The sequence below is a fragment of the Tarenaya hassleriana genome, unplaced genomic scaffold (genome assembly GCF_000463585.1).
Source record: "Tarenaya hassleriana unplaced genomic scaffold, ASM46358v1 Cleome12, whole genome shotgun sequence".
NCBI lineage: Eukaryota > Viridiplantae > Streptophyta > Magnoliopsida > Brassicales > Cleomaceae > Tarenaya > Tarenaya hassleriana.
Window position 1 is genome coordinate 229,479 of NW_010962392.1, and position 25,507 is coordinate 254,985.

Genomic DNA, 25,507 nt, shown 5'->3' on the forward strand with positions numbered 1-25,507 from the left:
AAATGTGTTATGTTCTCGGTGGTGTACAGTTGAAATAGATGCGACCCAAGTGGATTATTTGGATAAAAAACCCTAAAAAATGATCATAAGTAGAATATAGATCTAAGTCTGCATTCTTCTCCAGAATTGTACAAAACACAACACAACTTACCCACTTCTACACTTTCCATTTCAATTTTTTCTTTTCCATCTCCTATCTGAATTCCCGCCTTCCTCCACCTTCTCCAACCAAAACTTCCAAGCAAATCCAGGAGAAGACCGACCTCCATTAGAACCAAACAGCATCAGTTCTCGCCCAGATTCGCGATCGTGAACTCAGGCTTTGATCTCTGTTAATGCTTGATAGATGGACTTGTCAGGGATCAGCCCTTTGCCTTTCAAGTCTCTGTGGAGGCAACTCTCTGTGAAAGTTCAATGCTTGACCAAGAAGATGACGCCGAGCTTCTGTATGAAGCAAGATATATGATGAAACTGACATAGAAGCCAGTTCCAGCGCAGACAAGAAACCCGACAAGAAAGCCCTTGACTTCGGCCATGAAGAAATCGAGCAGAAGATACCCGTTTATTAGAATTACGAGCACTGCCACAGTCCATGCCAGCTTCTGCAAAATAGCCGGGGAAAAGAGGTCCAATCAGCTCAATACTTGTTGAAAGGTGATGCTGGAATTTACGCAGAATTCATGATAAAGTCTTTTACCTCGAGCACCGGTCCGATCTTGAATACTCCCACGAGATGTTCCTTGGAAACTAAGGTAAGGAGAGGGATGATGGCAAAGGGAATCTGCATAGACTGAAGTATGTTAAGCCACTCGTTCAGAACGTCCAGTGAAGACTCTGATGTATCAAACATAAGAGCCACTATCATTGTAGGCACAATTGCAAAGCTTCTGGTGATAAAAGCCGATAGCCACTGCGCCATTTGAAGATCAAGAAAACCTTCCATTATATACTGGCCGGCATAAGTCCCGGTTATCGTGCTACTTTGTCCAGCAGCTAATAACCCGATTCCCCATATGTAAAGGATCGGAAATAGCCCTCCTCCATACTTTTCCTCAAGATAGTGGCCGGCATTAACCAGTCCTATATTATCAGCTTGTTCACTTCCATAAAACCCTTTTGCGAAAACAGTCGTTATGAACAGGTTGATCATGAATGAGACCAGAAGCGCAACAGATGACTCGATGGTGTAGTAATTCAGAGCTTCCTGAACTTTACCGATCTTCTTAGGGTCAGTCTTCCTGGACTGAACCAGAGCAGAGTGCAAGAACACGTTGTGAGGCGCTATCACACATCCCACGACTCCAACGGCTTGCCTGATTGTCTTCGAACCAAGTTTTGGGAGAAGAATCCCTTCAAGACAGATTTAAAAAGAAAAAGAGATCATTTTTTGACGAAATTATCGGGCAAAGCCTCTTCAGCAGAACTAGAGAACCTTCAGGACGATGCACAACTGAAGACTTGTTTAGAAGCATGAGACTTCATGTCCATGTGTCTGTCCTTACCTATGAAGAGTTCTTTCCCGCTTGGCCTCGCATCATTGAACATCCATGCAAATGAAAGAGCCATTGTCGAGATGAGAACCGCAAAGAGAGCTTCTAACTTTCTCATTCCATAGTTTTCCAGATACGAAATCAAGAAGCTGCAAACAGAACAAAAAGAAATCAGCAGACTTCGAGAAGAAATGAATCGAACATTCTGAAAGAAAGATCCTGCCAATTCTAGTTCATCTTGGTGAGCTCTCCATATATACAGATTCATATGAGAAGACCAAATCTCCCTCTTTACGCCATTACCAACAAATTTCTGGATTTCTATACAGAAAACAGCATTTGGGGTCAGATCATTCACAAGATCGATCCCTTCAAATCCTACCATACTCCGACTCGAATCGTCCTATTGAGCACTAACTCGGACAATCTCTCACCAATCCGACGCCGTAACGATGACACCACCCCAGAGAGGCAAAAACCCTCGTGTCAGGATCTGAAGAGCGATAGCGCTTCCGATGACTTCCTGAATGTCGGCGCCAATCAGCGCGACTTCCGCCATGAGCCAAAGCGAGATTCGCGTCCACGACGGGTACTCATCGCGACAGATCTCCGCCAGATGTCGGCCCGTCGCGACGCCGATCCTCGCCGACAGCAACTGAATCAGAAGACCCATTAGCGTCGCCCATAGAAGAAGCCATAGCAGATAATATCCCGCCACAGCCCCCGCTTGCAGATCCCCTTCGATGTTCCCAGGATCTAGGAACGCTATGCTCATGAGAAATCCAGGTCCAGTGAACTGCCATAGCTTCGCCCACGAGAATGGCGGGACGAAATCGCCGTCGTCTTCGACGGTTAGGATCTGATCTCGTGGCTCCGCCGGCGATTCCCAATAGGTAGAGGAAGAGTCGGGTTGAGAAGCTTGGGGCGCTAAGAGACGTTTGGATTCTCCGTCATTGTCGCTAGGTTTTGTACCGTTATTTTCTTGGCGGGAAAGCGTTTCGTCCGTCATCCTCTTAACGGAATATACCTTCGGCGTTAATATTTTAACGTGTTTTTGGGGGATAATTGTAGATTATTTAAGTTCTAAATTCATGGATTTTAGAGACGTCGAGCGATAAATTCAGAAATTAGGTTCTAAGATTCATTGATGTGCTAAAAATAAATATATATATTATTGAATATTTCTAAATTTAGAAATCAAATCACGATCTCAGGTTAAAAATATAAAACGATCGAGAATTTGGTCCTACCATCGCTAAATACTGGTTTTGCTATCTTCCCGGATTATACAATCTACGATATATATACATATATGTATATATATATACTGATTTTTTTTTTATGATTTGTTATTAATCCTAAGCATATAGAACAAAAACCGGATTTTATTATTTTACATTTAAGAAATGGAAATATCCAAATATGAACAAAGAAAACGCATATCATAACACATTGGAAAATACTCTTGAGAATGTAAATTGGGAATGTAAATTGACAAGAGAATCCACTTAACCGGTTAAAACCGAACTTAACCGGTACCATATCAGATCATACCGAAATACAATATACTAAGATGAGATCAACTAAATGGGTTCCATCGATTCCATCTTGATCTGATCAATAACATCACCATTCATCTTCCTACAATATATATATATATATAAAGCAAAGAATTTTATAATGTAGAACCCTAATTGGAGCAGCAGCCACCTTTCTTAACAGCAGAAACATCTTTACTCACATCAATCTTCTCTCCTTTGGAAGGAACATTCTCCTTCTCGTCACTTGCTTCCATCGCCTTCTTGCTCACGATACCGTAAATCTGCGTCAGAACTTCCGAAAATGCGTTCTCGACGTTCGTGGATTCAAGGGCCGAGGTCTCCATGAAGTAGAGAGATTCATTCTCGGCGAACGATTTCCCGTCTTCCGTCTGGACAGCTACGAGGTGGCGGAGATCGGATTTGTTGCCAACAAGCATCACTACAATGTTCGGGTCGGTATGGTCCCTGAGTTCCCTCAGCCATCTCTCCACGTTTTCGAAAGTGGAGTGTCGGGTTACGTCATAGACGAGAAGCGCTCCTACAGCTCCTCGGTAATAAGCGCTTGTAATGGCCCGGTACCTGTAAAACCCGTATGCAAGACTTTGTTATATCGTGAACCTATATGTATATAAGAACTGAAAAGCTTACAACTTTGACCGACCAAATGCTGGAAAAAAGTGTATACTAAATACCCATTAGAAGATATGGCCATACAAGCACAATGCTCTCAGTTTCAGAGATAGAAGATGTTAAAGAGTAGCTGGCAGCTAAATATAGCACAAGTACAAGATCCAGTAAAGATATTTGGCCAAAAATAGAAACTTTAGGCAGCCAACCTTTGGAAATTTCACTAGCCAACACAACAACAGTAACAGTTCAAGAAACACATTATCTAGCAATCATCCATATATGAGATGATCAACAAAACGACAGAAATCAAAGAAAGTAGATTGTTTCAGACATAGGAACTGGGTGCATCTCCACAACAACAAAGCGGGATTAAGGAACAAACAAAGCTCAAACTCCTAAACCAAAGCCATTAAGGTGAACAGAAATTCATTTAAATTTACAGAGATTATTCACCAAAAACATGCAGAATTGTATTAGTTTCTTCAGCTATGAGTCCTACTTGATGAAAAAGCTTCATGTTTGTAACCAGAATCCTGAAAAGAACAGTGAAACTGGCAGGTTAAAGCATCTTAGGACAACTGTTTCTAAGATCTAACCGATCCACAAACCAGTAAACGATCCAGATCTCATATTCCCCGAAATCTAGCTAAAGCTCTTAAGTTCAGATCGATCGCTACAAATCCAACGAAAAGTGCAAGAGAAACCATTTCAGAACTGCATAAAACCCACCTGACCCAGGAAAATTTTCGACCGATCCATCTGCAGAAAGATTTGAAATAGCAACAGGAGACGAAATTTCCCACCTAAAATTTTCTGCTTAACCTAGAGGATCTTTCTAAAATGAATCCACGATAAATCTGAGACCAATACCAAAAAAAACTGGAAAAAACAAAATCCAGATCACGGAAATGCAGAAGCGAATACTGGAAATGGGAAGATCAAACCTTTCCTGGCCAGCAGTATCCCAAATCTGGGCCTTGATGATCTTCCCATCAACAGTCAAGCTCCGAGTCGCGAACTCGACGCCGATCGTGGATTTGGATTCGAGGCTAAACTCGTTCCTGGTGAACCGCGAGAGCAAATTGGACTTGCCCACACCCGAATCACCGATCAGAACCACCTTGAAAAGGTAGTCGTAGTCGTCATCTGCTCTGTAACCCGCCATTAACGCTGCTCAATAAAAAGCTTAACTTCGACTGACCCACGTCAAGAAAAACACCGATTTCCACTCTGATCTGGGAAATCGAACAGAGAAAGAGGAACCCTTTACCTTAACTTCGACTTTGCTTTCTATTACTTTTTGAAGATTTTCCCAAATTTTTTTAAACAAAAAGACGAAGCCTAGAAATGGGGAAGACTCGTGTTTTTTTTTGGCAAACGAAATGACCAAAAGCACCTCTCTGAGCAATATGATATTGATTGTTTGAGTTGGGGGGTAATCTGGGCATTTCACATATGAGTTTAGATTTGTTTTCTAGATTTTATTTAAAATGTGACAAAGCGATCAAATATATTTTAAAAAGAACTAAAATTTCTAAATCGTAATATAAAATATTCTAATAACTATAATTTCCACACCTCCATTATTTACACAAAAATCCATAGAGAATTTGTCAATTTTGTCATGACGTCAAAGCCTCTCTTCATGGACCCTCCATAACAATCTCCATCTCCATCTTCTTCACAGCCATTCTCTTACAGAAACTCCATAAATCAGAAAAGAAACCATATTTCTTGTCCCCTCTTGAATCTTATAGGTAGATTTCGACGTATCATCTTTTGTATCTCCATTACATTGTGCAAAAACGTGTATATATATATATATATATACATACAGATATACAGAGATCATCTCTGCAACTATCTCGGTTCTGTTCCTCTGTTTCATGGTGAGTCGCCATTTGATCATTAGACAGGAACACCACTTGGCTCCAACACTTCTTTCCCGGTGATCCCATCCTTCAGGTTCTTGAAGTACACATCGTAGTCTTTCTCCGGTGGTGGATTCTCAAGATCCACCGTGAAGGGCTCACTGAATGGAATCGTGCTTTTCACCTGAAAACACACAAAAAAAAGCTGTCTTTTAGACATCCGGACAGAACCCAAAACCCGAAAACCCGAAAAAATGACTTCTTTTCCACATTCATGTCCCGAGCGAATGGCATAAGATCTATACGAGATATTATATGTAAAGGAATACGAAATGTATGTTAACCTCGAAAGTCTTGTCGAGAGCATATGGACTGTCCAATGCAGCAATGCATATAAGGGCGACCTCTTCTCTCGATACCTTCCCCTATGCATTGTGGAGGAAGTGATGGATTAACACCGATAAGATGGAGAAAACATACAGATTATCGGTGTTTTCAAGGGTTCGGTTCGAATTACCGTGATGTTGTCTCCTTGATCGAAGATGAGATCAGCTCCTGCCGGCTCTTCTGTCAATGCACATGGTCGTACTATTGCATACGGTATCCCGCTTTCGCGTATCGAATCCTCCCCCTGCCCATAAACAGAATGAAACCTCTCGACTCGAAATTAAGACACGGTAATGTAAACGCAAGTCTTTTTAACGATGAAAAGATCCAAACCTTCAACTTGAATGTGAGAATGAAATCCAATTCCTTGTTTAACCTCACAGCAGGAGGCTGTTTGCTGAGATCCAAACCGGGTCTGTCTGGACGGGTGACCCCTGCAGAGCTGACATGAACAAACCTGCACAAAAAAAAAACAGTTAGATTGTCATGTTCAGACAAGGGTTTGCCTTAAACCAACAATGTAATTCCTCGATAAAAAGATGTTTAAACCTCGGAGTGACGGGTTCTTGAATATAAGCACGAATGCTTGATAAGGGCAACTCGAAAGGCCCGTCCTTGAAAGTAGGGTTAAGCTGCCCGTCGTATTCAAATTTGCTGAACATAAGCTGGAAAGTCCGATAGCATTATCAGATGTTATTCGGTATTTTGATCAGTACTGATAAATCTTTGAGGTTTCTTGTTCGAACATTACAAATAGTACGGACCTGGAACGAAATGATATTAGCTGCATTAAAGGGCGGTGCATCGGAGATAGTCCGGGCACGGAATACAGGTCTTAAAGACGAGAAGGGTATACGTATCTGTGAGAAAAAGCACGGGATATCAGAAACTATAAACTTCATTCAGATGGAAAGAGATTGTAAATTTTCGTAATTCACTTACAGATTGCCATTTTCCTTCTTCAGTGTCGAAACTTGCGGTATAACCAATAGTATCCCAATCCCGACTCGTCCTGATAAGAAGCTTGTAACGGAGTCCATTGCCTTTAAGCCGTAACTCCAGGCCATCATATGCAGAAAGATCCTCGGCCTCGGGAAAGTTCTGTGTAGAGATGAAAAAGCCTCTTGGTTAAAAGCGAAAACACAAGGAAAATGAACGATAAGATAAGATTTTGATGTAAATCATACCCTTTACCTTTGTTCGAATACTCGCAAAACCGCCATTGTTTGCCGTCGACACAACTCCTGCAAAAAAAAAAAAAAGACATGCTATATATTAACGATCCCCGTAATAGCATAAGCCCAATGTCATTTTTTTCGGTGAATGAAAAAGGAGTTGGACAGAATGGAAAAGATCCAAACCTCTGAATATTCCGGTCGGCCCGTCGTTCTCCCCGGATGTTAGATCGAGCAGAAATGTACTTTCGCTCACACCTCCCATTACAACGTCATCCAATGCACCCCAAGGTAGATCTTTAAAAGTGTTATCTATACAAAACGCAATGATAATACATACATTCACAAATATCGCCGTGTTAATAGAATCGACGCATAAGTTCAAATCGGGAAAAAAACAGCCGTTTCCGATACCTCCGACCCCAAAAAGAAGTTTCCCGTTCCGAAGTCCAACGCCCTCCTTAACGGCATTGATCAAGTTCTTCATTCCAACATATTCGACCATTTCAGGGGAATCGCCTTTTATCTATATAAGAATCATCGAACATGAATGATATATCATTCCATAAATTTTAGGATTTTCAGACATAAAGCACAGAACGTGAACACTGAAGAACTTAGTTCATCACCTCAGGCTCAAAGAACTTGACCCCCTGCCAAAAAAAAAACACATGTCCAAACATGTAAATTTACTAACAGCACATTCTTGTGTGTGTGTGTGTATATATATATATATATAACAGAACTCGTTATAGAAATTTGCATACTTGGCTGTATTTTGCTCTTTCAGGAGTATCTCCTTCCTTTGGACCGACTATAACAGAAACAGCATTAATCACTTTCCTTACTCCTTTGAACTTTTCAGGAACAAGAGTGTTTTCCTTCGTAATGTCTCCGACAATCTGACAGCATCGAAGACGTTAGTCCCAAAAAAAAGTCATTAGCCCGTTTCCGAGATCATGAAAATGGATAGTAAACAGTTAAGAAAAAACTCCCAAGGCAAGCTGAAAACCCTACTGAAAAGTATGATTCCGGGAAGAAAGCTCACCAGATCAATGTCAGGTCCTAACATCTTCCGGGCCTTCTCTTCATTTCTGACCTGAGAAAGCGAATCATACCCGGAAAGCTTGTCACATTGTCAGGATCAGACCAAAACTCATTAAACAACAACAACAACAAAAGAGTATGCTTTTAAAAACATCTGAAGATTAGTACCAATGCTTTGACAGGTAACCCTTTCTTCATCAGTATATCAACTACTCTCCTTCCTACACCACCGGTAGCACCAGCGACGAGTATGACCCCGGACGTCTCCATCGCCTTTGGTGGTTCCTCCGGTGAACCGTTAGTAAGTTTCTCAATCACTGATGCAACAAACTTCACGGGCAAGCACACTCAATTAGCCGACGCCTTGTTCTGTGTAACACTATACATAATCTAACGAGAAAGATTCATATATACCTTGAGAGGAGACGGAGGTCCATTAAAGAAGTATACCGTTTTCAAAAATCTACCAAAGTTCCAACCTTGCAGCTCGGATACAGCCGTTGCCCGCCGGTTATGAGGCCTTAGGTACACAGAATATGAAACTTGACCGTAGTGAAGATGCCGGCTTCTGTCATTAAGTTGAAGAAAGGGTTTAGGAAGTGGACTGAGCTTAGAAAATTTTACATCAATAGGTGAGGAAGAACCCTGCAATTTTGTTCCAGTCGGTCTCAGAGTCACTTAACAAATAAATACAAATAAGAAACCGAATTTCGAAGAAAACATTCTAATGAAAGAATTCTGCACACTACCACTGGAGAACAGATCATTTTTCTTTGAATCCCTGAAAGATAGATTCTTTACACTGTAATACATACATATACATATACATATGCATATATACACACAAACTAAAATACCCAAAGGAAAACTTCTATAATAGAAGATCTCAAGTTCGAGCTAAAGAGGCAAATAATACAGAAAAAAAAACTGAAGGAAACAACAAATCACCATCAAACCTAGAGATTATACAGCCAATTCAGGATTCGCACCCAACAAATCCATCAAACAAAAGTAAAAGAGTGATAAAAAGGAGAGTTACACAAAAGAAAAAGGGTTAAAAACCTGAATGTTGAGGATGGGAGGCGATAATGGAGATGAAAGCTTGAGAGAGCATAGAGCCTCCATTACTTTTCTCTGGAATGAAGCTGGAACAATCCGAAGCGGGACTGATTTTTATTTCTGGAGCCGAAAGAGATTATAGACCACACGCGGGGGACTCTCTCAACGGTTCGGTTTTCCGGTTCGCTTTTGTCTACCAGACCGGGATTATTGTGTCGAATCCCGGTATGGTAGCTATGAAATTGACAAGGGTTTTCGAAAATTGGGCCGGAACTAAGGCCCAATACAGAATATAAGTAAAATGTAAAAATCACTGTTGCGTCTGCCGGGAGTCGAACCCGGGTCTATTGCTTGGAAGGCAATTATCCTAACCGTTGGACTACAGACGCTGTTGTGATTGTGACAATGAAACCAGATTACAATTAGAAACAAAAACCCCATTATAAAACTGCACAGTGATCAGTGTCGAAACAGAGCCAAAGGGACGGCGACTCTCGGAAGTCCCGCTGACTCCTCCGCCGGTTCTCCTTGCCGGGAATCCCACGGACTCCGACGTAACCCCGCCTTCAGGTCTTTCAGCTCCGTCCTCTGATCGTCGACGACGTCCGGTCCTCCGCTCGCAGCCGGCCGTCGATTTTCTGCTCGTATTCCATCGTCTTCTTGGTGGACAGTTAGATATTGTGATAAACAGTTGACTGTTCCGAAAATGGGGTGCATCGGATCGTCGCTTGCCAAATCCGACGGAGGAGGTGACTGAGATTGCTCCTTGCCCTCGATTTTCGCTCCTTTTTATCTCTTGCTCGTTTAAATTTTTTGGCTTGTGTGTAGGTTTAGGGCTTATCTAATTCGATGTCGATCGCTGATATTATGCTAGAAATTTGATTTATGTCGGAGAATCTGGTTCCGTTATGTTCTTCTTTCGTCTTACCGTGATCCGTGGAGTAATTATGAAGAAAATCGTTCTTTCGAATGATTTAGGGGTTACATTGTGGTAAATTTGCTGTAATGCATGGTTGATCATTTTTTGAATCATTGACATTTCTTCCTTGCTGTTACATTTGTTAGTTTATTTTGCGTTGTTCTATCGTTCAAGGGAGAACCAGGCTTGTGCCAATTACTCAACAGTCCTAGAGTTTGGATACCTTGCACATGCGTTTGCATCAATGTGAGGGCTGAATTGTATGCCAGATCAAAGGATTGTGTGTAGGATTGTATATGTAGTTTGATCATTTTGGTAAAAGATCTTACAAGGATCTGAACATAGGTCGAACAGTTTCTTGCCACATCCATCTAATGGCACTCTGCTTCTTTTTTTTTATCCGTGCATACGCAACACGTGGTAATGTTTCTGAATGGCGTCATCGAAACAGACTCGTAACGCACTTGCCATAGAAAGCTCGTTGTAACGTGCCTTTTACCAAAAGATTTTAGCTTTTCTATGATTAGGAGGATCTAGGAATTCTTATCATTTTGTTTTGCCGCTTATCCTTTGTCATGTCCGATGGTAGCTGCATTGATAACTTCTTGGAAAATGTTTTGACATACATGACTCAGTTTTGCATTCATGTTGGTGAAAATTACGCAGAAGTTATGCTTACTTATTTGGGTGAAGTTGTTTTGCTTGAAAATAGCCTGTCGTCATTGTAAAGTGTGCGTAAATCTTAGTGATAGTGTTTTCTGAGTTTATCATTGAATGCTGAAAGAGAGAAAGAAGAAAATCGAGAAACCAAAACCCTGGGCACATTCTGAGCCAATCACTTGGGCACATCTTGTAAAGATGCGAGAAGAATTCTGGGACACTGCTCCGCACTATGGTGGTCGAAGAGGTATCTTTCTCTTGTACTCGTTTTAGATGTTTTCAACCGCGAAGAAAAGAAATGTTTGGAATGTCTTTTTCTTAAAATAGCAAACCCCATTCTCCATTCTCTAAATTTGGGGGTTTTCCACATAGGAAATGTAGTCGATGTAGGATCTGTGTATAAACTGGATTTCACTTGCCTTGAGGCCCAAATAAACGCAAAAGATCTCTTAATATATAGCATTGGCATGCCCTATTTTCCATTTTTTGATTTCGTCCAATGGCTCTCATTCATATGCAAATCAACTTGTCTACTCTCGTATCGTATCGAATCCAGAGATATGGGATGCCCTCCGAGCAGCTGCTGAAGCTGACCTGACAATGGCCCAGGCAGTTGTGGATAGTGCTGGAGTGATTGTTCAGAACAGCGACCTTACAACGTGTTACGACGAAAGAGGTTTGTAAAACGATTTTTTATCTCTTGTTACCGTCATATGAACTTTAGGTTAATACAGCTAATTCGCTAATGCAGGTGCGAGATATGAGCTTCCGAAATACGTTCTGAGCGAGCCAACAAACCTGATCAAGGAGGACTAATGACAATTAACATTCAATCAAATAAGGTACAAAAGAACATATAAGAAGAAGAAGAAGAAGAAGAAAGAGTTTTGAATAACACTCTTAATTAACGCATAAGTTTTATCACTTTAAGAAGCATATAAACCTCAATGTTAAAGAGTAACAGTAGAACAGGGTCTTGGCTCAGCTTTGCTATTTTAGCCTCCATTTTCCCATTGAGATTGAATAGGTTGATTTTGATATGGGCTTGTCTTAAATCATTTGTCATTTATATATATATATATATATAGAGAGAGAGAGAGAAGCTTATTATTATGTATATGGCACATATATATAATCTCCATCTCATGATTTGGTTGACCCTTTTGATCTTCAACCACATTCGATTGGGAAAAGAAGGATATAACATATGTTTTGGTCACGAATGTTTCAATGGTTGAGCAATGAAATTAGCACAGGTTTGGTCCTCGTCCCGCGGGGGTTAGGGCGTCTGGCTTTCACCCTTGAGACCCGGGGTTCGATTCCCGGCCTCGGTATATTTTTTTTCCTTTATCAAATGAAAAAAATAGAAAGATAGTCTTTCTCACTCTTAATCATTTCCTCATAAATGCAATGAGATGTCTTTTCCCCGTTTGAAAACGCCCATGACGTTCTTCATAATTTCTTAGAGAATTTATTACGTATCAGACAAAACACAACAAAAATAACTAATTTATTATGTAAATGGTTACACCACTATTTTATTTTATTTTTTTAGTTTTCGAAACGTGTTCACATTTTCTCCGCATGTTTGCATCGATTTGAGATTTTCTTGTGTGACTTGTATGTATACACCTAGACCTAGTTGTATTATTATTTCAGGGTAAAATCCAAAAATAAAAATTAAGGTTGTAACAGAAGGAAACACAGGCAATAGGACGAAATAACAACATCCCCGGAACCGTGAGAGTAACGCTTTGTTCTGCGGCCTGCCCATCACTACTACTAACCTTCACCACAGAAGATGACAAAAGGTATATAACCCCTTTTGCTCTATAGAAGACAAAATCAATTCCCACTATTTTGTTGGTGGAGAAAATGATAAATAAGGGATGGGGGTTTCTTTTTATTATTCCTTTATACCCTTTCGGATGTCATGATGGTATCACCCAAATTGCAAATTTGCAAATTGCTTGAATGATAAGTCATGATGGAAGGGATATAAAAGACCCCTCTCTTTTTTTCTTCAGTACATGTGGAAGAGAGGAATTGAATCATAATGTGAACAAGTTTGGTGATGATACACTACAAAAACCATACCTCAAGTTAGGTGTTAGTATGGGAAATGTAGCTGTTTCTCTGGTTAGGACCACCACACAGGTTCCTGGAACTACCCAAATTTGTGCCCTTTTCCTACAGACCCTTCAATCCAAAGTTCCAATCTTGAATGTTAACCAAATCGATCCCAAGTGTACCCTCTCCATAAAATGTAATTTTCAGCGCTGAAAACAAACCGAATATGCCCAAAAAGGACTAACCTTTCATGCCATCTTCAATCTGGTAAACTGCATAGGCCTCCAAAGTCTTGAGCTTTCTTCAGTTTACTAATCACTAAAACAGTTAGAATTAGGATGGATAATCATAAGAGTGTCATGGTAAGAGAATAGATCTTTCTTTTTTATAAGAGCCAAGCTCTATCATCAATGAAGTTTGGTCTGATCCCTTCACTCTAATAGCTGATCTGGTCCCCTACTTGGCATAAATTCTAGAACAAACCCGCTGGATGTAAAACCTACATAATAGAAAAAGAGAGAGAGAGAGAGCTTTTTGGAAAAGTGGTCACAGGATTCTCAGGCAGGTCTTTCTTTTTCAAACTGCACCTCACCCTTACCCGTAAGACATACCTTCATCCCTTATTAAACACAGCCCTAACCGTCCCACTACACTAACAGCTACAAACCCTCCATTTATCATCCCGTTTTCTCATCTGGTTCTGTTGAAACCCAGGAAAAAAAACAAAGACAAAAACTTTCAGCTTCTTTGGAACAAATTTAAAAAGTTTTCGGGGTTTTTTTTTTCTGTGGAAGTGGTCGAATGATGAGGTGGGGAAAAAAGAAACCTGCTTCATCTGCCTCTTCTTCAGGATTGTCCCGTGCTGTACCTGTTTCTTGGATTTCCAAGTTCAGTGGAATGAGCATTGCTGGTTCTGACTCGAAACCTGCAAGGGAAAAGAAGCAAGATGGATCTTGGAAGAATATGTCTTCAGGTTCTTCGTTAAGTTGTACTAGACATCAAAATGATAGGTGTACCCATAAGGGTGGTAATGGCTTGCATAGATTACCTGCAGGGAGAGACACTGCTGCAACAATGTCAGGAGGGAACGAGGCAGTTGGTGAATTAGATTTCCCCGTCACAAGCTCTCGGACCTGTAAAACAAGTGCAATTACATCAAATAAAGTAGAGCCTGGTAAGAAGCTTGAAGATATGATGAACAACGTGCAGAAGATAAGAAGAGAAATCCAGAGGGAGACAGATGGATTTCCTGATATTGATGCAAGGGAAAGTAGAAGAAGAAAGAGTTTTGAATAACACTCTTAATTAACGCATAAGTTTTATCACTTTAAGAAGCATATAAACCTCAATGTTAAAGAGTAACAGTAGAACAGGGTCTTGGCTCAGCTTTGCTATTTTAGCCTCCATTTTCCCATTGAGATTGAAACAGAGATAAGCAGAAAGGGGAGAGGCGTGACCAAATGCTTCTCGAGCAGAAGCAACAGAGGTCAGAAAGGAAGGAAAAAGATGTTGACATGAAGGCCAAGAAATCAGCGAGAAGAACAGGTTCAGGCATTGGAGGAAACCTTGAGTTCCTAGAAGCTGGTTGGAATCGACAAGTCCATGGCCCCTCCATGAATGCAGGAACTGACAGCAGAGCTGCACTTACAGAAGATTCATTGTTTGTCTCTCATAATCTTCAAAAACCTGCTCATCAATGGCAAAAGCTCAAAGAAACAAAACTAAAAGAGGTGAAGCTGAAAGCTGAGAAACAGAGAAAATCTCTGTATATAAGAAGAGAGCTAACCAGAGTAGGAACAAAAGAAAACAGCAGACTTAGAGTTTTTTCCCCGAGACCATCCCCCAGATCTGAAAAATGCAGAGTTAAAGCCATTGAAGACTTGAAGAAGGCTAAACTTAGAGCAATTGAGCACAGGGATTATTTTATTTTTTTAGTTTTCGAAACGTGTTCACATTTTCTCCGCATGTTTGCATCGATTTGAGATTTTCTTGTGTGACTTGTATGTATACACCGATCCTCAAAAGGACTTCAGAGATTCAATGATCGAGATGATAATGGCGAATGGTATCAGCCGACCAGAGGAACTCAAAGAGCTTCTGGTCTGTTATCTAACACTAAATAGTGATGAATACCATGACATGATCATCAAAGTGTTCCGAGAGGTATGGAGCGAACTGAAACATCAACCTTTTCATGAAGATGTGCGGAGTAAACAAGTTCTTCACAGTTCTTTCGCACAAGAATTGGACACTGAATAACTTAATTTAGGCTCCTATGATGTAACTCTTTACTCTTCTAATTTTATGCTTCCTTGTTTTGCTTATAAAGTTTATATCAATGCCTCACGAGAAAGCAATTTGTACACACTGCTATGTCATGAACAGCTTCGGCAAATTTGAACAAGGAATCTTCATAGAAGGGAATACGCAGAAATTTAATAGAAGCTTAAATGTCGAAAAAATTAAAAACTTACACTATGACATTGAGCAATCCATTTTCTTGTCATGCCAATCAACTCTTTTGCACCTCAGGGGTCTCCAGGTGGAAAGCTCGTTTTTTTTTTTTTTACCGATATAGATGGAAGGAGAGATCGTCTATCCCCCCACTGATCAAGAATCCCTCAGTTAATCAGGCTCTTTGTAGGGTTGAGACAGTAAAATCTTATTCTTTCGTCTCAAAATTCTCAAATTTCGTCGGCTATGAGTCCTTCACCAGCTAAGAACTCATGGACAATCCCATCCACTTCAATCATGCTGCATCCAGGCTTCTTGCTTAATCTCTTGGCTCTCATCTTTCTTCTCACCTCCATAACCTCATCCCATCTCCCACTAGAGGCATACAAGTTTGACATCTGAACATAACCTGAACTCTCCTCTGGATTCAATTCCACTAGCCTCATAGCTATACGCTCTGCCATTTCCATATGACCAAACCTTTTGCAAGCACCCAAGAGAGATTCCAAAAGGACCGGAGCACTTTCTGGTGGAATTTTGCTCACAAGTTCTTCCGCCTCCTCGACTTTTCCCATCCTACCAAACAAATCCACCATACAACCATAGTGTTCAACAGTTGGCTCGATCCCGTAAACACGTTTCATCATGCCAAAAAGTTCTCGACCTTCATCTAACAATCCCGCATGGCTACAGGCTGATAGAACACCGACAAATGTCACATTGTTCGGTTCAAACCCTTCAAGAAGCATCTCAGAGAAGATACCTAGAGCGACTTTTCCAAAGCCATGGATGCTTAAACCCGATATCATCGAATTCCATGTACTCACATCTTTCCTCAAAGTTGCTCTGAACACTTCAAGAGCCTTATCGATTTTCCCGCATTTGGAATACATGTCCACAAGTGCAGTAGCCAAAAACCCATCAATGATAATTCCTTGCTTATCTATATGCACATGAACCCATTCACCTTGATTCAAAGCTCCAAGATTGGCACAGGCCGACAAGACATTAACAAGAGTACAACCATCCGGTTCATCTTCAGAATTCAGAATCTCCCTGAAAAGTTCTAAAACTTCAGAATATAAACCCGCGTGAGCATAACCAGTTACCATTACATTCCAAGAAACGACATCTTTACACGGCATGGCATCGAAAAGCTCTGCAGCTTCCTTGACCAATCCCGAAGCCATGTACCCAGAGATCATAAAGTTCCATGACTCGAGATTCCTTTCCTCCATTTCATCAAACAACTCACGAGCAGTTTCCACCAAACCCTTATCTAGGTAAACGCTCAAAAGAGAATTCCACGAAACAGCATCTCTTTCGGGCATTTTATCGAGCACTTTATGTGCGAGCTCGAAGTGACCACTTCGGCCATAGACATTGACCAAGGTATTCTCCACAAACACGTCAGGCCCAGTTCCAGTCTTCAAGAAAAGACCATGAATTTGCCTTCCTTCTTCGTACCCTTCAAACCCTGCACACGCCTTCAACACGAACGTGAAGCTGTACTTGTCGGGAAGAACCGGGCCAAGCAGCATTTCGCGAAACACATCCAGGGCGGTCTCCGGGGTAGAACTATTAGCATAAGCTCTGATGACGGAGTTGTAGCTGAAAGAATTAGGGTTTTCGACGCGACGAAGAATCGAACGAGCGTAAGAGACTGTAACAGGATCGGGGTTTACGGCGGAGAAAGCAATGAGCTTGCTTGCGGAGAAAGCATCACGAAAAATACCAGTCTTGAGCATATATGCATGAGCTTGTTGGATCTCTGAGAGAGATTCGGCTTTCTCTGTAAATGACAGAATCGATGATGACGATGAACAAGCACTCATTTTTCTCACCTCCACCGTCTCTCGACTGAAGGGTTTAATCAACAAGAGGAAAACGAAAAACACGACAGTTTCTTTCTGCTTGTGGGTTATATATATTTGTTCAATTTTTTTTCTAAATGGATAAGATTTTTGGCGACACGATTAAGGATCCGAACTGAGAATCAAAATCGACATCAAGCACATTCTAAATGTGTTCAGTTCATCAATAAAGACTTCACCACCTCCATGACTTGAGAACCATAAAGAAGCATCCGCGTCACAGAAGAAAACAATGGCGATTCCACGGTGTTCTTAGTCGATGTTTAAGCAAGAAGACATTGCAGTACAATGGATGTACAATACTCGCAATACCCAGAACTAAAGAAACTGCCTTTCAACCGAATCACAAACAAGGAAAGTACATCACCGTGAGTGAAGATCAATCTAGATCACGCCTGATACATGATTATGTAACACCGTCTCCTATAGTAGAGCGAGAACTAGACCAGCATGTGTCTGAAAAACGATAAACTACAAACCTATTTTACAATGGATGTAAGGTAAGAATCGTACCTAAGTGTCCTATTCTTGTGGTAAAGAAGCTAATATCAGATTCTCTCTGCAGAAGTGAGATGCCCCATCTGTTCTGTAAGTGTATTTACATTCCCTGAATTCCACCAAAACTTCCCGCCATCGCCCGTCTTACCATCATTCTCGACCTTCTTTGCTTCCACGGCGTCTTTCCTCTCTGACTGAGCTTCCTGATGATGCCCGTTTGAACCCGGGTTCTCTGTCAGAAACTGCTCCCAGAAGACATCATTCACCCCGGAGGGTGGAGGAGCCGTGGTGTTACCAGCCGGCTGTTCTTTAGAAGAAATGGGCTCGGAGTTCATGTCAATAATCCTTGGAGATCTCGGAGATTTCGAACGGGATTCGACGTTTACGGCTAAGCAAGATATAGACGGGCTTTCTGCACAACTAGCGGATTCATCAACCTCAAGGTCCATGCTTGACCGGACGAGACTATCACCGACATCTGATACAAGATTCTCCCAAAGGGCTAGAGATGAATCTAGCTGCTCAACCTGTTCGGCGTGCAATGGGCTGGGAGGAGAATTTTCTCTGCCAGTTCTTTGAGCAGTACATGCTTGGTTCTCTTCCTTCCCTGGTTCATCGTGCAAGTACCCAATCCCGGGAAACCTTCTTTTTCTATCGTTTGTTTCGAAATTTGGTGAAAGATTCAAGGCAAGCCCCGGTTTCTGCAAAACCTGAGAAACAAACGAGACCATTGATTTCTGTCGTTGCTCCATATGTTGCAACCGGTCCTTCATGAGGTTCACTTGCAGCTCGAAGCCTTTTCGTTCCTGCTCCTTCTTATGTAACTCGGCAAGTAAGCCCTCGTTCTCTTTTTCCAGTCTCTCGATTTGATCCTTCATGATCTGACGCTCCGACTCTGTCAGAGTATTTTGCCCCTGCAGATTCTGCAAGGAGTGGCTGTGAACTGGTTTTCGCCTGTGAATGTTCTTCAAAAGGTGAGGCTGCCCCCTTACAAAACCGTCGTTGGCGAATTCCCATTTCTCGGGGTCGATTTTTCTAAAACCCTACAAAAGGAGTTGCAAGGTTAAGACAGGAAACATCACGCGGAGCTACAAGATAAACATTCGCCAAACAATCCACGCAACTTACATAAGTATTAAGCTGGCGGATGAAGCTGGAGAAATTGTTGTGCTTGAAGAATCTCGGGAGGAGATCTCTGGAAAACTCGGGTGGGTTCCAAACGATAAAACTTTTGTTGCCATGGCTCCACGAGACGATCGAATCAGTAGAAGGATCATCCACCATCTCATATGTTTTAGCAAGGAATGGAGGAAGTGAGCTCGAACCTCCTTGATTCTCATCCATACCTTAAAAACTTCAAATCTACTCTCAGGAAATTCCTCAAGAACCCTAGCAAGGGTATTGCAAAAGCTTGAATCAAACCCTAAAGATGGTATTTGAGTTGACTCCTCGATCAGCTTTAACAAAATACCACGGAACCAGGGGAAGAAACTTCAACCAGAATGATCCCTTCGATTCGACGATTCCAATATCAGGAACTTACAGTTCAGAATTCGAGGAATTCGTATTCAGGAGCTTGAATCGATCCCGAGAAAACCTATTCAGAAAACCCAGAACTCTCAACTAAAGATTCCACCTAAACCCCGCATTGTCTGAACGTGATACCGATCAAACCCACAAAAAAAAAAGCTTCGAACTTTAGGCCCCGCAAAAAACCCTAACCCAAAACCCACAAATTTTTCTTCCCAAATTCCACGAGGGCGATGCCCTTTTCCCATTTATCCCACCGAAACAGAAAGAAGACAACGGAGAATTCAAAGCAATCAATGATATTGTTTGTCCTGCTGCTACAGAAGCAGAATTATCAAACTGGGGGAAAGACCAGGAAAAGTAAACGACTCGATTGACCCGGTGTCGGAAGGACCGCACAAGTGCAGTTTGATTGAAGATTAAGCGCTTACCAACAAGGATTAAGCAAAAGTTATCGGAATCGTGAACAGGAGGCCAAGAACAGAGCTTGATCTCCGACCATTTCTGGGGATTCTTGTTTTGCTTCCAAGCCTTGAAGCGCGTAATTAGATTTAGATCCTTGCACAGTTGTATAAAGGCAAGATTGGATTTTTTTTTTCAGTATTTATTTTTTGGGGGGTTTGGTGGTATTATTATCCCCACAGCTGTTTTTTTTTTAAATTGCTTATAAATTTAAATAACAATTTAATATAACAGAAATATATATATATATATATATATATAATATGTTAATAGTTGGTCAAATTTTCTAAATTTGACATTATTTTTTCCACGAATCGGGAAAAATGATATATGTATTTATGGCTACGTGCGTGGGCATCAAGTTTCTTAGTCATCACGTTCAAATAAAGCGTTGACTTTTGACTTTCTAAACATGTCCATATTGGATTTATAACCTAAAACAATATGATAATCGACGTTTGGCATTATTAGGTTATATTTGATTGTAATTAAAAAAAAATACGCATGATCGTAAATTTAGCGAATTCTAAATAAATTGCAATAAGAATACAATTCTATGCAAAACACATATAATTAAACCAATTTGTCCTAAGACACGTGGCCATTTGTGGGAAATATAGCTGAGAAAAATCGTTCAGTTTCTAATCATTTTATTTAATTTATTTATTGATCGATTGTCGTGTAGATTTGATATGATTTAATAATAAGACATAGAGAAAAATTGGACTGATTACTTTTATGTAGGTGCTATTACGGAGAATCAGTCATAGAAGGGAAAATCTGTTTTGATTATAATCTTTTCTTAACTGTATCCTAAATTATAGGCAACCCAATGCTGTATATATTCCTCTGTAAAGCTCATATCTATAATGTGAAATTCATTCAAACCTTAAATGGTATCAAGAGCTGGTTCGTCGAAAGACTAAATCACCCTTCCAGCCCTAATTTTTTTTTTTTCCTCCTTCTTCCACTGCCGATCTATTCTCTTTCCGTCTCGTTCTTCTTTCAACAGCGCCAATGGCCACTGATGGAAGCTCTTCCAACAATGGCAACCAAGCCACCCTCCCCAATGAGACCGTCACCCCATTCAATACCGAAAATCCCTCGCAAACATTGATCAATATCAATGTTTCCAATGTCTCCAAGTTAACAGCCACCACCTATATCCCTTGGTCTGTCCAAATCCGAGCATTGTTACAAGGCTACAATCTTGCTGGATTTCTCGAGCCCGATGCTGCTCCTCCAGCAACCATCACTGCGAACAATGCAGTGACTGCCAACCCTGCTTATGAAGCATGGTTCCGTCAAGACCGGCTAATATTTGCCGCTCTCCTTGGTTCTCTCTCCACGTCGTGTCAGGCTCTTATCACCATGTCTTCGACATCAGCCCATGCCTGGAACACGTTAGCTACTACCTACGGTCGATCAAGCCGCGGTCATGTGAAACAAATCAAAGAGCAACTTCGTCGTTTTTCTAAGGGAACCAAGACTATCGACGAATACATGAATTTCTTCAAGGTAAAAGCCGATGAGCTTGCCCTTCTTGGAAAACCCATGGACCATGAAGATCTCATCGATCTCACACTCGCCGGACTTGGAGATGAATACAAAGCCGTAAAGGATGTGATTCAAGCAAAAGACACGACTATATCCTTCATTGAACTTCATGAGAAGTTACTCAACCATGAAGTGGATGTTCTTGCTTCTCAATCCACACACTCGGAGGTTCCAATCACGGCAAATGCCGCGACTCACAAGCCACGACAATCTGGTCGTCAGAACAACCGACAACAATATGATCCTCGGCTGCCAAAGACTTTCAACAATGGTCCGAGAGGATACCAAGGCAAATGCCAACTATGTGGGGTACACGGCCATAGTGCAAAGTTTTGTCGTCTTCTCCGTGGCAGCCCCGGTATCCTACCGAATCCTTCTTATGGCTTCAGCCAACATCATCCGTCACCGACCGTGAATGCAGCCGCGGTTGGTACAGCCAATTCCCCGTCATGGCTACTTGATTCCGGAGCATCTCATCATGTCACCACGGATCTCGCGAACCTCTCTCTACATGCTCCTTACACCGGCGGTGAAGATGTTGTGATAGGAGATGGATCGGGCCTCTCAATCGCACATACCGGTTCTATGTCCCTTCCCTCTACCTCTCGATTTCTTTCTCTTCATAATGTCCTACACGTTCCTACTATGCACAAAAACTTAATCTCCATCCAACAACTTTGTGATACTAACGATGTTTCTGTCGAATTTTTCCCGCATTCTTTTCAGGTGAAGGATCTCAGTACGGGGGCAAAAATAACAAGCGGACTGGCTAAAGACGGAGTGTATGAATGGCCGAAAACACCAACACCCGAGTCTGTCCGTTCTCATCCCACTTTTTCTGCTTTTTCTACCATCAAGACCACTTTGTCCGAGTGGCATTCTAGACTAGGTCATCCGTCTTTTGATACTCTTCGTAAAATAATCTCCGGGTTATCTCTTCCGTTGTCAAACCCGTCGAGTAAGTTTTTGTTTTGCAATTCGTGTTCTATCAATAAAAGTCACAAGTTACCTTTCTATGAGTCCACGGTTACTTCTTCAAAACCTCTCGAAATCATATACTCGGATGTTTGGACATCTCCAATTGAATCGATTGATGGTTGCAAATATTATGTTATTTTTGTGGACCATTTCACTCGATACACTTGGTTTTATCCAATGAAACGTAAATCCATGGTCTTTGATATTTTCACTCGTTTCAAACCCATTGTCGAGAATCGCTTCCAAACAAAAATAATTTCTCTTTATTCCGACAATGGAGGTGAGTATCTCGCCCTTAAAAACTTCCTTTCGAGTCATGGTATTTCTCATTTTACCACTCCGCCACATACCCCGGAACACAATGGGATCTCCGAAAGGAAACATCGCCATATAGTGGAAACGGGTCTCTCCTTATTATCTCACTCTTCTATTCCCCGGGAATATTGGACGTATGCTTTTTCCACTGCGGTTTACCTAATAAATCGCTTACCAACCCATGTCCTTAACAATCGATCTCCTTTCGAGTCTCTCTTTGGAACACTTCCAAACTACCATAAGCTTCGTACATTTGGTTGTCTTTGTTATCCTTGGTTACGTCCATATTCCCGACACAAACTTGATCCTCGATCAACTCCGTGTGTCTTCGTCGGTTACTCATTAACCCAAAGTGCCTATTTGTGTCTTCATATTCCCACTAGTCGACTGTATGTTTCTCGACATGTCGACTTCGTAGAAACACATTTTCCATTCGTGTCCCCTCTGTCTTCCTCCTGCCTTGTGTCTACCAATGACCCAGTCACTATGACTGAGTCACGTCCCACCTTAGTCCCATTTCGGCCATCGTGCACGCTGCCTGTCTCGCTAGTGCGGCCTCCCGTGGATTCTTCACCAGCTCAGAATGAGGAATCACATTCGGCAGCGTCATCTCCGCCTTCTTCATCGCCTCCACATCCAACCGACCAACCCGAAAACCCACCTGTACTTATACCATCATCTGAGCCACCCACTGAGCTAACCACCGAGCCTATACCATCCCCTCTCACAGTTCCCGCAAATCACCTACCTCAAAATACACACCCAATGACCACAAGAGCCAAGAACAATATCTCTAAACCATCCAAAAAGCTCACCCTAGCCACCTCTATCCAACCAACTCGTGACATAGAGCCAACATGTGTGACCAAGGCGCTCAAAGATCCAAAGTGGAGGAATGCAATGAATGACGAGTTCAATGCTTTACTTCATAATGGAACTTGGACATTGGTTCCTCCTCATTCCTCCTACAATGTTGTCGGTTGTAAGTGGGTTTTCCGGACTAAACGGCTTTCGGATGGTTCCATTGACAGGTATAAGGCTCGTCTCGTGGCTAAGGGATTTCATCAACGACCCGGTGTCGACTACACCGAAACATTCAGTCCGGTCGTCAAACCATCAACAATTCGGGTGGTATTAAGCATTGCTATATCTCGTGGTTGGATTCTCCGACAACTTGATGTCAACAATGCTTTCTTACAAGGCACTCTACATGAGGACGTTTACATGACTCAACCACACGGTTTTATTGATCGAGACAAGCCATCTTATGTTTGCAAGCTCCACAAAGCTCTCTACGGACTCAAACAAGCCCCACGTGCATGGTACAAGGAACTTTGCCAATTCCTTCTACAATCAGGTTTCGTAAATGCCCTCTCGGACACATCCCTCTTCATTCTTCATCACGGTGACATGTCCATCTACTTGCTTGTGTACGTTGACGATATAATCATCACCGGAAATCAACCAATGATGGTACGGAAGTACATTGACATGTTGGCCTCTCGGTTTGCTTTGAAAGACCTTGGCACTCTATCTTACTTTCTTGGAGTTGAAGTCACCGAAACACCAAAGGGTATGCTTCTCACTCAAGAAAGGTACATTACGGATCTCCTTAATCGTCATATGATGCAGGATGCTAAACCGGTTACAACACCAATGTCATCAACCGAGAAGCTCTCTCTCCACTCGGGAGCGACACTAGATGATCCTACCGAGTACCGTCAAGTTGTGGGCAGCCTACAATATCTCATGTTTACGCGTCCCGACATTGCTTATTCCGTCAACAAGTTGTCTCGCTACATGCATCGCCCAACTACGGAACATTGGCAAGCCGTCAAGCGTATCTTACGATATCTATCCGGGTCTCGATCTCTCGGTGTTGTTTACTCTCGTCACAACCCAGCGACTCTTCATGCTTATTCCGATGCGGACTGGGGCGGTGATCGAGATGATTACACGTCTACGGGAGCATCCATTTTGTACTTGGGCAGCCATCCAATCTCTTGGTCCACAAAGAAACAAAAATTCGCAGCAAAGTCCTCAACGGAAGCCGAGTACAAGTCCGTATCCTCGACAGCATCGGAAGTGGAATGGGTTATGTCCTTGCTCTCGGAACTCCGAGTACCAATTCCATCAACCCCGGTTATATATTGCGACAATGTGGGTGCAACGTATTTAGCGGCTAATCCCGTATTTCACTCACGGATGAAACACGTTGCTATTGACTATCACTACATTCGGGGCCTTGTAGAAGCCAAAAAGCTTCGTGTTGCTCACATTTCAGCCTCGGATCAGCTAGCAGACTTGCTTACGAAGCCACTCTCTCGGATGAAGTTCGACGCTCTCTCACTCAAGATTGGACTCTCAAGACCGTCCATCTTGCGGGGGCATATTACGGAGAATCAGTCATAGAAGGGAAAATCTGTTTTGATTATAATCTTTTCTTAACTGTATCCTAAATTATAGGCAACCCAATGCTGTATATATTCCTCTGTAAAGCTCATATCTATAATGTGAAATTCATTCAAACCTTAAAGGTGCATGCATATGTTATACCCGGACAAGTTGTCTAATCAATAATGGTTACCATATCCATTCCCACTTTTGGTTCGGGGCCAATTGGCAACTTCAACAGCCTCGGCCTATTTTTTTTTTTTTTTTATAAATTAGAAGATTTACTCAACATTCGCTCTATTTAATCTCGATCAATCTTTAATTATATAAATAATTATGTCTCCTTTTCCATTAATAAAATCGAAATTAAAATCTTGAAAAATATATACATATATATATATATATACATATAAGCCACGTTTCTTTAAAAAAAATCAGGACATCATTTGAATAAGTTGCACCATAATCTACGTCGTGACAAATGAAACTTGAATTTGATAATCTACTAACAATAACTATTCGGTTTTGTTTTTTATTTTTCGTAAATGATAATAGATTTGAGGTTTTGTATGAAGATCGCTAGTAATACATCAAGA

The 25,507-nt window shown here is 41.5% G+C and overlaps 8 protein-coding genes and 1 non-coding gene across 19 annotated transcripts; 3 read left to right on the plus strand and 6 right to left on the minus strand.

Annotated features, from left to right (window-relative positions):
- Window positions 1–20: 20 nt before the first annotated feature.
- On the minus strand, window positions 21–2,601 carry LOC104806165 (metal transporter Nramp5). Its single transcript, XM_010530908.1, has 4 exons — window positions 1,925–2,601; window positions 1,503–1,639; window positions 698–1,350; window positions 21–602 (listed from the first exon to the last, which is right to left on the minus strand). The coding sequence occupies exons 1-4, from the start codon at window positions 2,497–2,499 to the stop codon at window positions 378–380; spliced, it is 1,590 nt and encodes a 529-aa protein (XP_010529210.1). The 5' UTR covers window positions 2,500–2,601; the 3' UTR covers window positions 21–377.
- A 334-nt stretch (window positions 2,602–2,935) lies between these two features.
- LOC104806166 (ras-related protein RABA1d) lies at window positions 2,936–5,015 on the minus strand. The gene is made up of 2 exons (XM_010530909.2): window positions 4,606–5,015; window positions 2,936–3,610 (listed from the first exon to the last, which is right to left on the minus strand). Exons 1-2 carry the CDS (start codon window positions 4,824–4,826, stop codon window positions 3,181–3,183), a joined length of 651 nt encoding a protein of 216 aa, XP_010529211.1. The 5' UTR covers window positions 4,827–5,015; the 3' UTR covers window positions 2,936–3,180.
- Window positions 5,016–5,370: 355 nt separating this feature from the next.
- Window positions 5,371–9,297, minus strand: LOC104806167. 2 transcript variants are annotated; one of them, XM_010530910.1, is made up of 16 exons: window positions 9,204–9,297; window positions 8,556–8,786; window positions 8,310–8,471; window positions 8,143–8,193; window positions 7,862–7,996; window positions 7,724–7,747; window positions 7,509–7,620; window positions 7,281–7,406; window positions 7,114–7,163; window positions 6,862–7,020; window positions 6,684–6,779; window positions 6,469–6,584; window positions 6,253–6,376; window positions 6,050–6,163; window positions 5,877–5,957; window positions 5,371–5,716 (listed from the first exon to the last, which is right to left on the minus strand). In XM_010530910.1, the coding sequence occupies exons 1-16, from the start codon at window positions 9,264–9,266 to the stop codon at window positions 5,570–5,572; spliced, it is 1,791 nt and encodes a 596-aa protein (XP_010529212.1). In that variant the 5' UTR covers window positions 9,267–9,297; the 3' UTR covers window positions 5,371–5,569. The 2 variants fall into 2 exon arrangements, with proteins under 2 accessions (XP_010529212.1, XP_010529213.1); XM_010530911.1 differs by having other exon boundaries at window positions 8,556–8,709; window positions 9,204–9,293.
- A 220-nt stretch (window positions 9,298–9,517) lies between these two features.
- Window positions 9,518–9,589, minus strand: TRNAG-UCC. Its single transcript has one exon. It is a non-coding gene; the product is annotated as a tRNA-Gly (tRNA).
- A 98-nt stretch (window positions 9,590–9,687) lies between these two features.
- On the plus strand, window positions 9,688–11,819 carry LOC104806168 (ubiquitin domain-containing protein 1-like). The gene is made up of 4 exons (XM_010530912.1): window positions 9,688–9,949; window positions 10,904–11,026; window positions 11,336–11,455; window positions 11,531–11,819. The coding sequence occupies exons 1-4, from the start codon at window positions 9,907–9,909 to the stop codon at window positions 11,593–11,595; spliced, it is 351 nt and encodes a 116-aa protein (XP_010529214.1). The 5' UTR covers window positions 9,688–9,906; the 3' UTR covers window positions 11,596–11,819.
- A 957-nt stretch (window positions 11,820–12,776) lies between these two features.
- Window positions 12,777–17,263, minus strand: LOC104806170 (pentatricopeptide repeat-containing protein At4g18840). Of its 10 annotated transcripts, none has more exons than XM_010530917.2 (6): window positions 15,324–17,211; window positions 13,898–13,982; window positions 13,676–13,774; window positions 13,461–13,549; window positions 13,095–13,160; window positions 12,777–12,978 (listed from the first exon to the last, which is right to left on the minus strand). In XM_010530917.2, exon 1 carries the CDS (start codon window positions 17,136–17,138, stop codon window positions 15,534–15,536), a length of 1,605 nt encoding a protein of 534 aa, XP_010529219.1. In that variant the 5' UTR covers window positions 17,139–17,211; the 3' UTR covers window positions 12,777–12,978; window positions 13,095–13,160; window positions 13,461–13,549; window positions 13,676–13,774; window positions 13,898–13,982; window positions 15,324–15,533. The 10 variants fall into 10 exon arrangements, with proteins under 10 accessions (XP_010529219.1, XP_010529217.1, XP_010529216.1 ...); XM_010530915.2 differs by having other exon boundaries at window positions 13,095–13,167; XM_010530914.2 differs by having other exon boundaries at window positions 13,095–13,549; window positions 15,324–17,263.
- Window positions 13,546–15,214, plus strand: LOC104806967 (transcription repressor OFP5). Its single transcript, XM_010532085.2, is given in 3 exon segments — window positions 13,546–14,134; window positions 14,275–14,816; window positions 14,818–15,214. Coding segments are annotated over 3 exon segments (1,317 nt in total). The 5' UTR covers window positions 13,546–13,650; the 3' UTR covers window positions 15,109–15,214.
- A 131-nt stretch (window positions 17,264–17,394) lies between the features above and the next one.
- On the minus strand, window positions 17,395–19,801 carry LOC104806169 (heat stress transcription factor A-4a). The gene is made up of 2 exons (XM_010530913.2): window positions 18,804–19,801; window positions 17,395–18,718 (listed from the first exon to the last, which is right to left on the minus strand). The coding sequence occupies exons 1-2, from the start codon at window positions 19,017–19,019 to the stop codon at window positions 17,726–17,728; spliced, it is 1,209 nt and encodes a 402-aa protein (XP_010529215.1). The 5' UTR covers window positions 19,020–19,801; the 3' UTR covers window positions 17,395–17,725.
- Window positions 19,802–20,597: 796 nt separating this feature from the next.
- On the plus strand, window positions 20,598–22,073 carry LOC104806172. The gene is made up of 2 exons (XM_010530925.1): window positions 20,598–21,804; window positions 21,951–22,073. Exons 1-2 carry the CDS (start codon window positions 20,685–20,687, stop codon window positions 21,995–21,997), a joined length of 1,167 nt encoding a protein of 388 aa, XP_010529227.1. The 5' UTR covers window positions 20,598–20,684; the 3' UTR covers window positions 21,998–22,073.
- The last annotated feature ends 3,434 nt before the right edge of the window (window positions 22,074–25,507 follow it).

Coding starts and splice junctions, on each gene's coding strand:
- LOC104806165 (XM_010530908.1), bottom strand. CDS start 2,499: ATGACGGACGAAACGCTTTCCCGCCAAGAAAATAACGGTACAAAACCT. Junction 1,640..1,924: donor ATCGTTACGGCGTCGGATTG/GTGAGAGATTGT, acceptor TTCTGTTTGCAG/CTTCTTGATTTCGTATCTGG. Junction 603..697: donor AGATCGGACCGGTGCTCGAG/GTAAAAGACTTT, acceptor GCTATTTTGCAG/AAGCTGGCATGGACTGTGGC.
- LOC104806166 (XM_010530909.2), bottom strand. CDS start 4,826: ATGGCGGGTTACAGAGCAGATGACGACTACGACTACCTTTTCAAGGTG. Junction 3,611..4,605: donor GATACTGCTGGCCAGGAAAG/GTTTGATCTTCC, acceptor CGGGTTTTACAG/GTACCGGGCCATTACAAGCG.
- LOC104806167 (XM_010530910.1), bottom strand. CDS start 9,266: ATGGAGGCTCTATGCTCTCTCAAGCTTTCATCTCCATTATCGCCTCCC. Junction 6,780..6,861: donor AAGAAGGAAAATGGCAATCT/GTAAGTGAATTA, acceptor TTTTTCTCACAG/ATACGTATACCCTTCTCGTC. Junction 5,717..5,876: donor CTCTCGACAAGACTTTCGAG/GTTAACATACAT, acceptor GTGTGTTTTCAG/GTGAAAAGCACGATTCCATT.
- LOC104806168 (XM_010530912.1), top strand. CDS start 9,907: ATGGGGTGCATCGGATCGTCGCTTGCCAAATCCGACGGAGGAG. Junction 9,950..10,903: donor TGCCAAATCCGACGGAGGAG/GTGACTGAGATT, acceptor GAATGCTGAAAG/AGAGAAAGAAGAAAATCGAG. Junction 11,027..11,335: donor GCACTATGGTGGTCGAAGAG/GTATCTTTCTCT, acceptor TATCGAATCCAG/AGATATGGGATGCCCTCCGA.
- LOC104806170 (XM_010530914.2), bottom strand. CDS start 17,138: ATGAGTGCTTGTTCATCGTCATCATCGATTCTGTCATTTACAGAGAAA.
- LOC104806169 (XM_010530913.2), bottom strand. CDS start 19,019: ATGGATGAGAATCAAGGAGGTTCGAGCTCACTTCCTCCATTCCTTGCT. Junction 18,719..18,803: donor TCCGCCAGCTTAATACTTAT/GTAAGTTGCGTG, acceptor CTCCTTTTGTAG/GGTTTTAGAAAAATCGACCC.
- LOC104806172 (XM_010530925.1), top strand. CDS start 20,685: ATGGCCACTGATGGAAGCTCTTCCAACAATGGCAACCAAGCCACCCTC. Junction 21,805..21,950: donor CCTCTCAATCGCACATACCG/GTTCTATGTCCC, acceptor CATTCTTTTCAG/GTGAAGGATCTCAGTACGGG.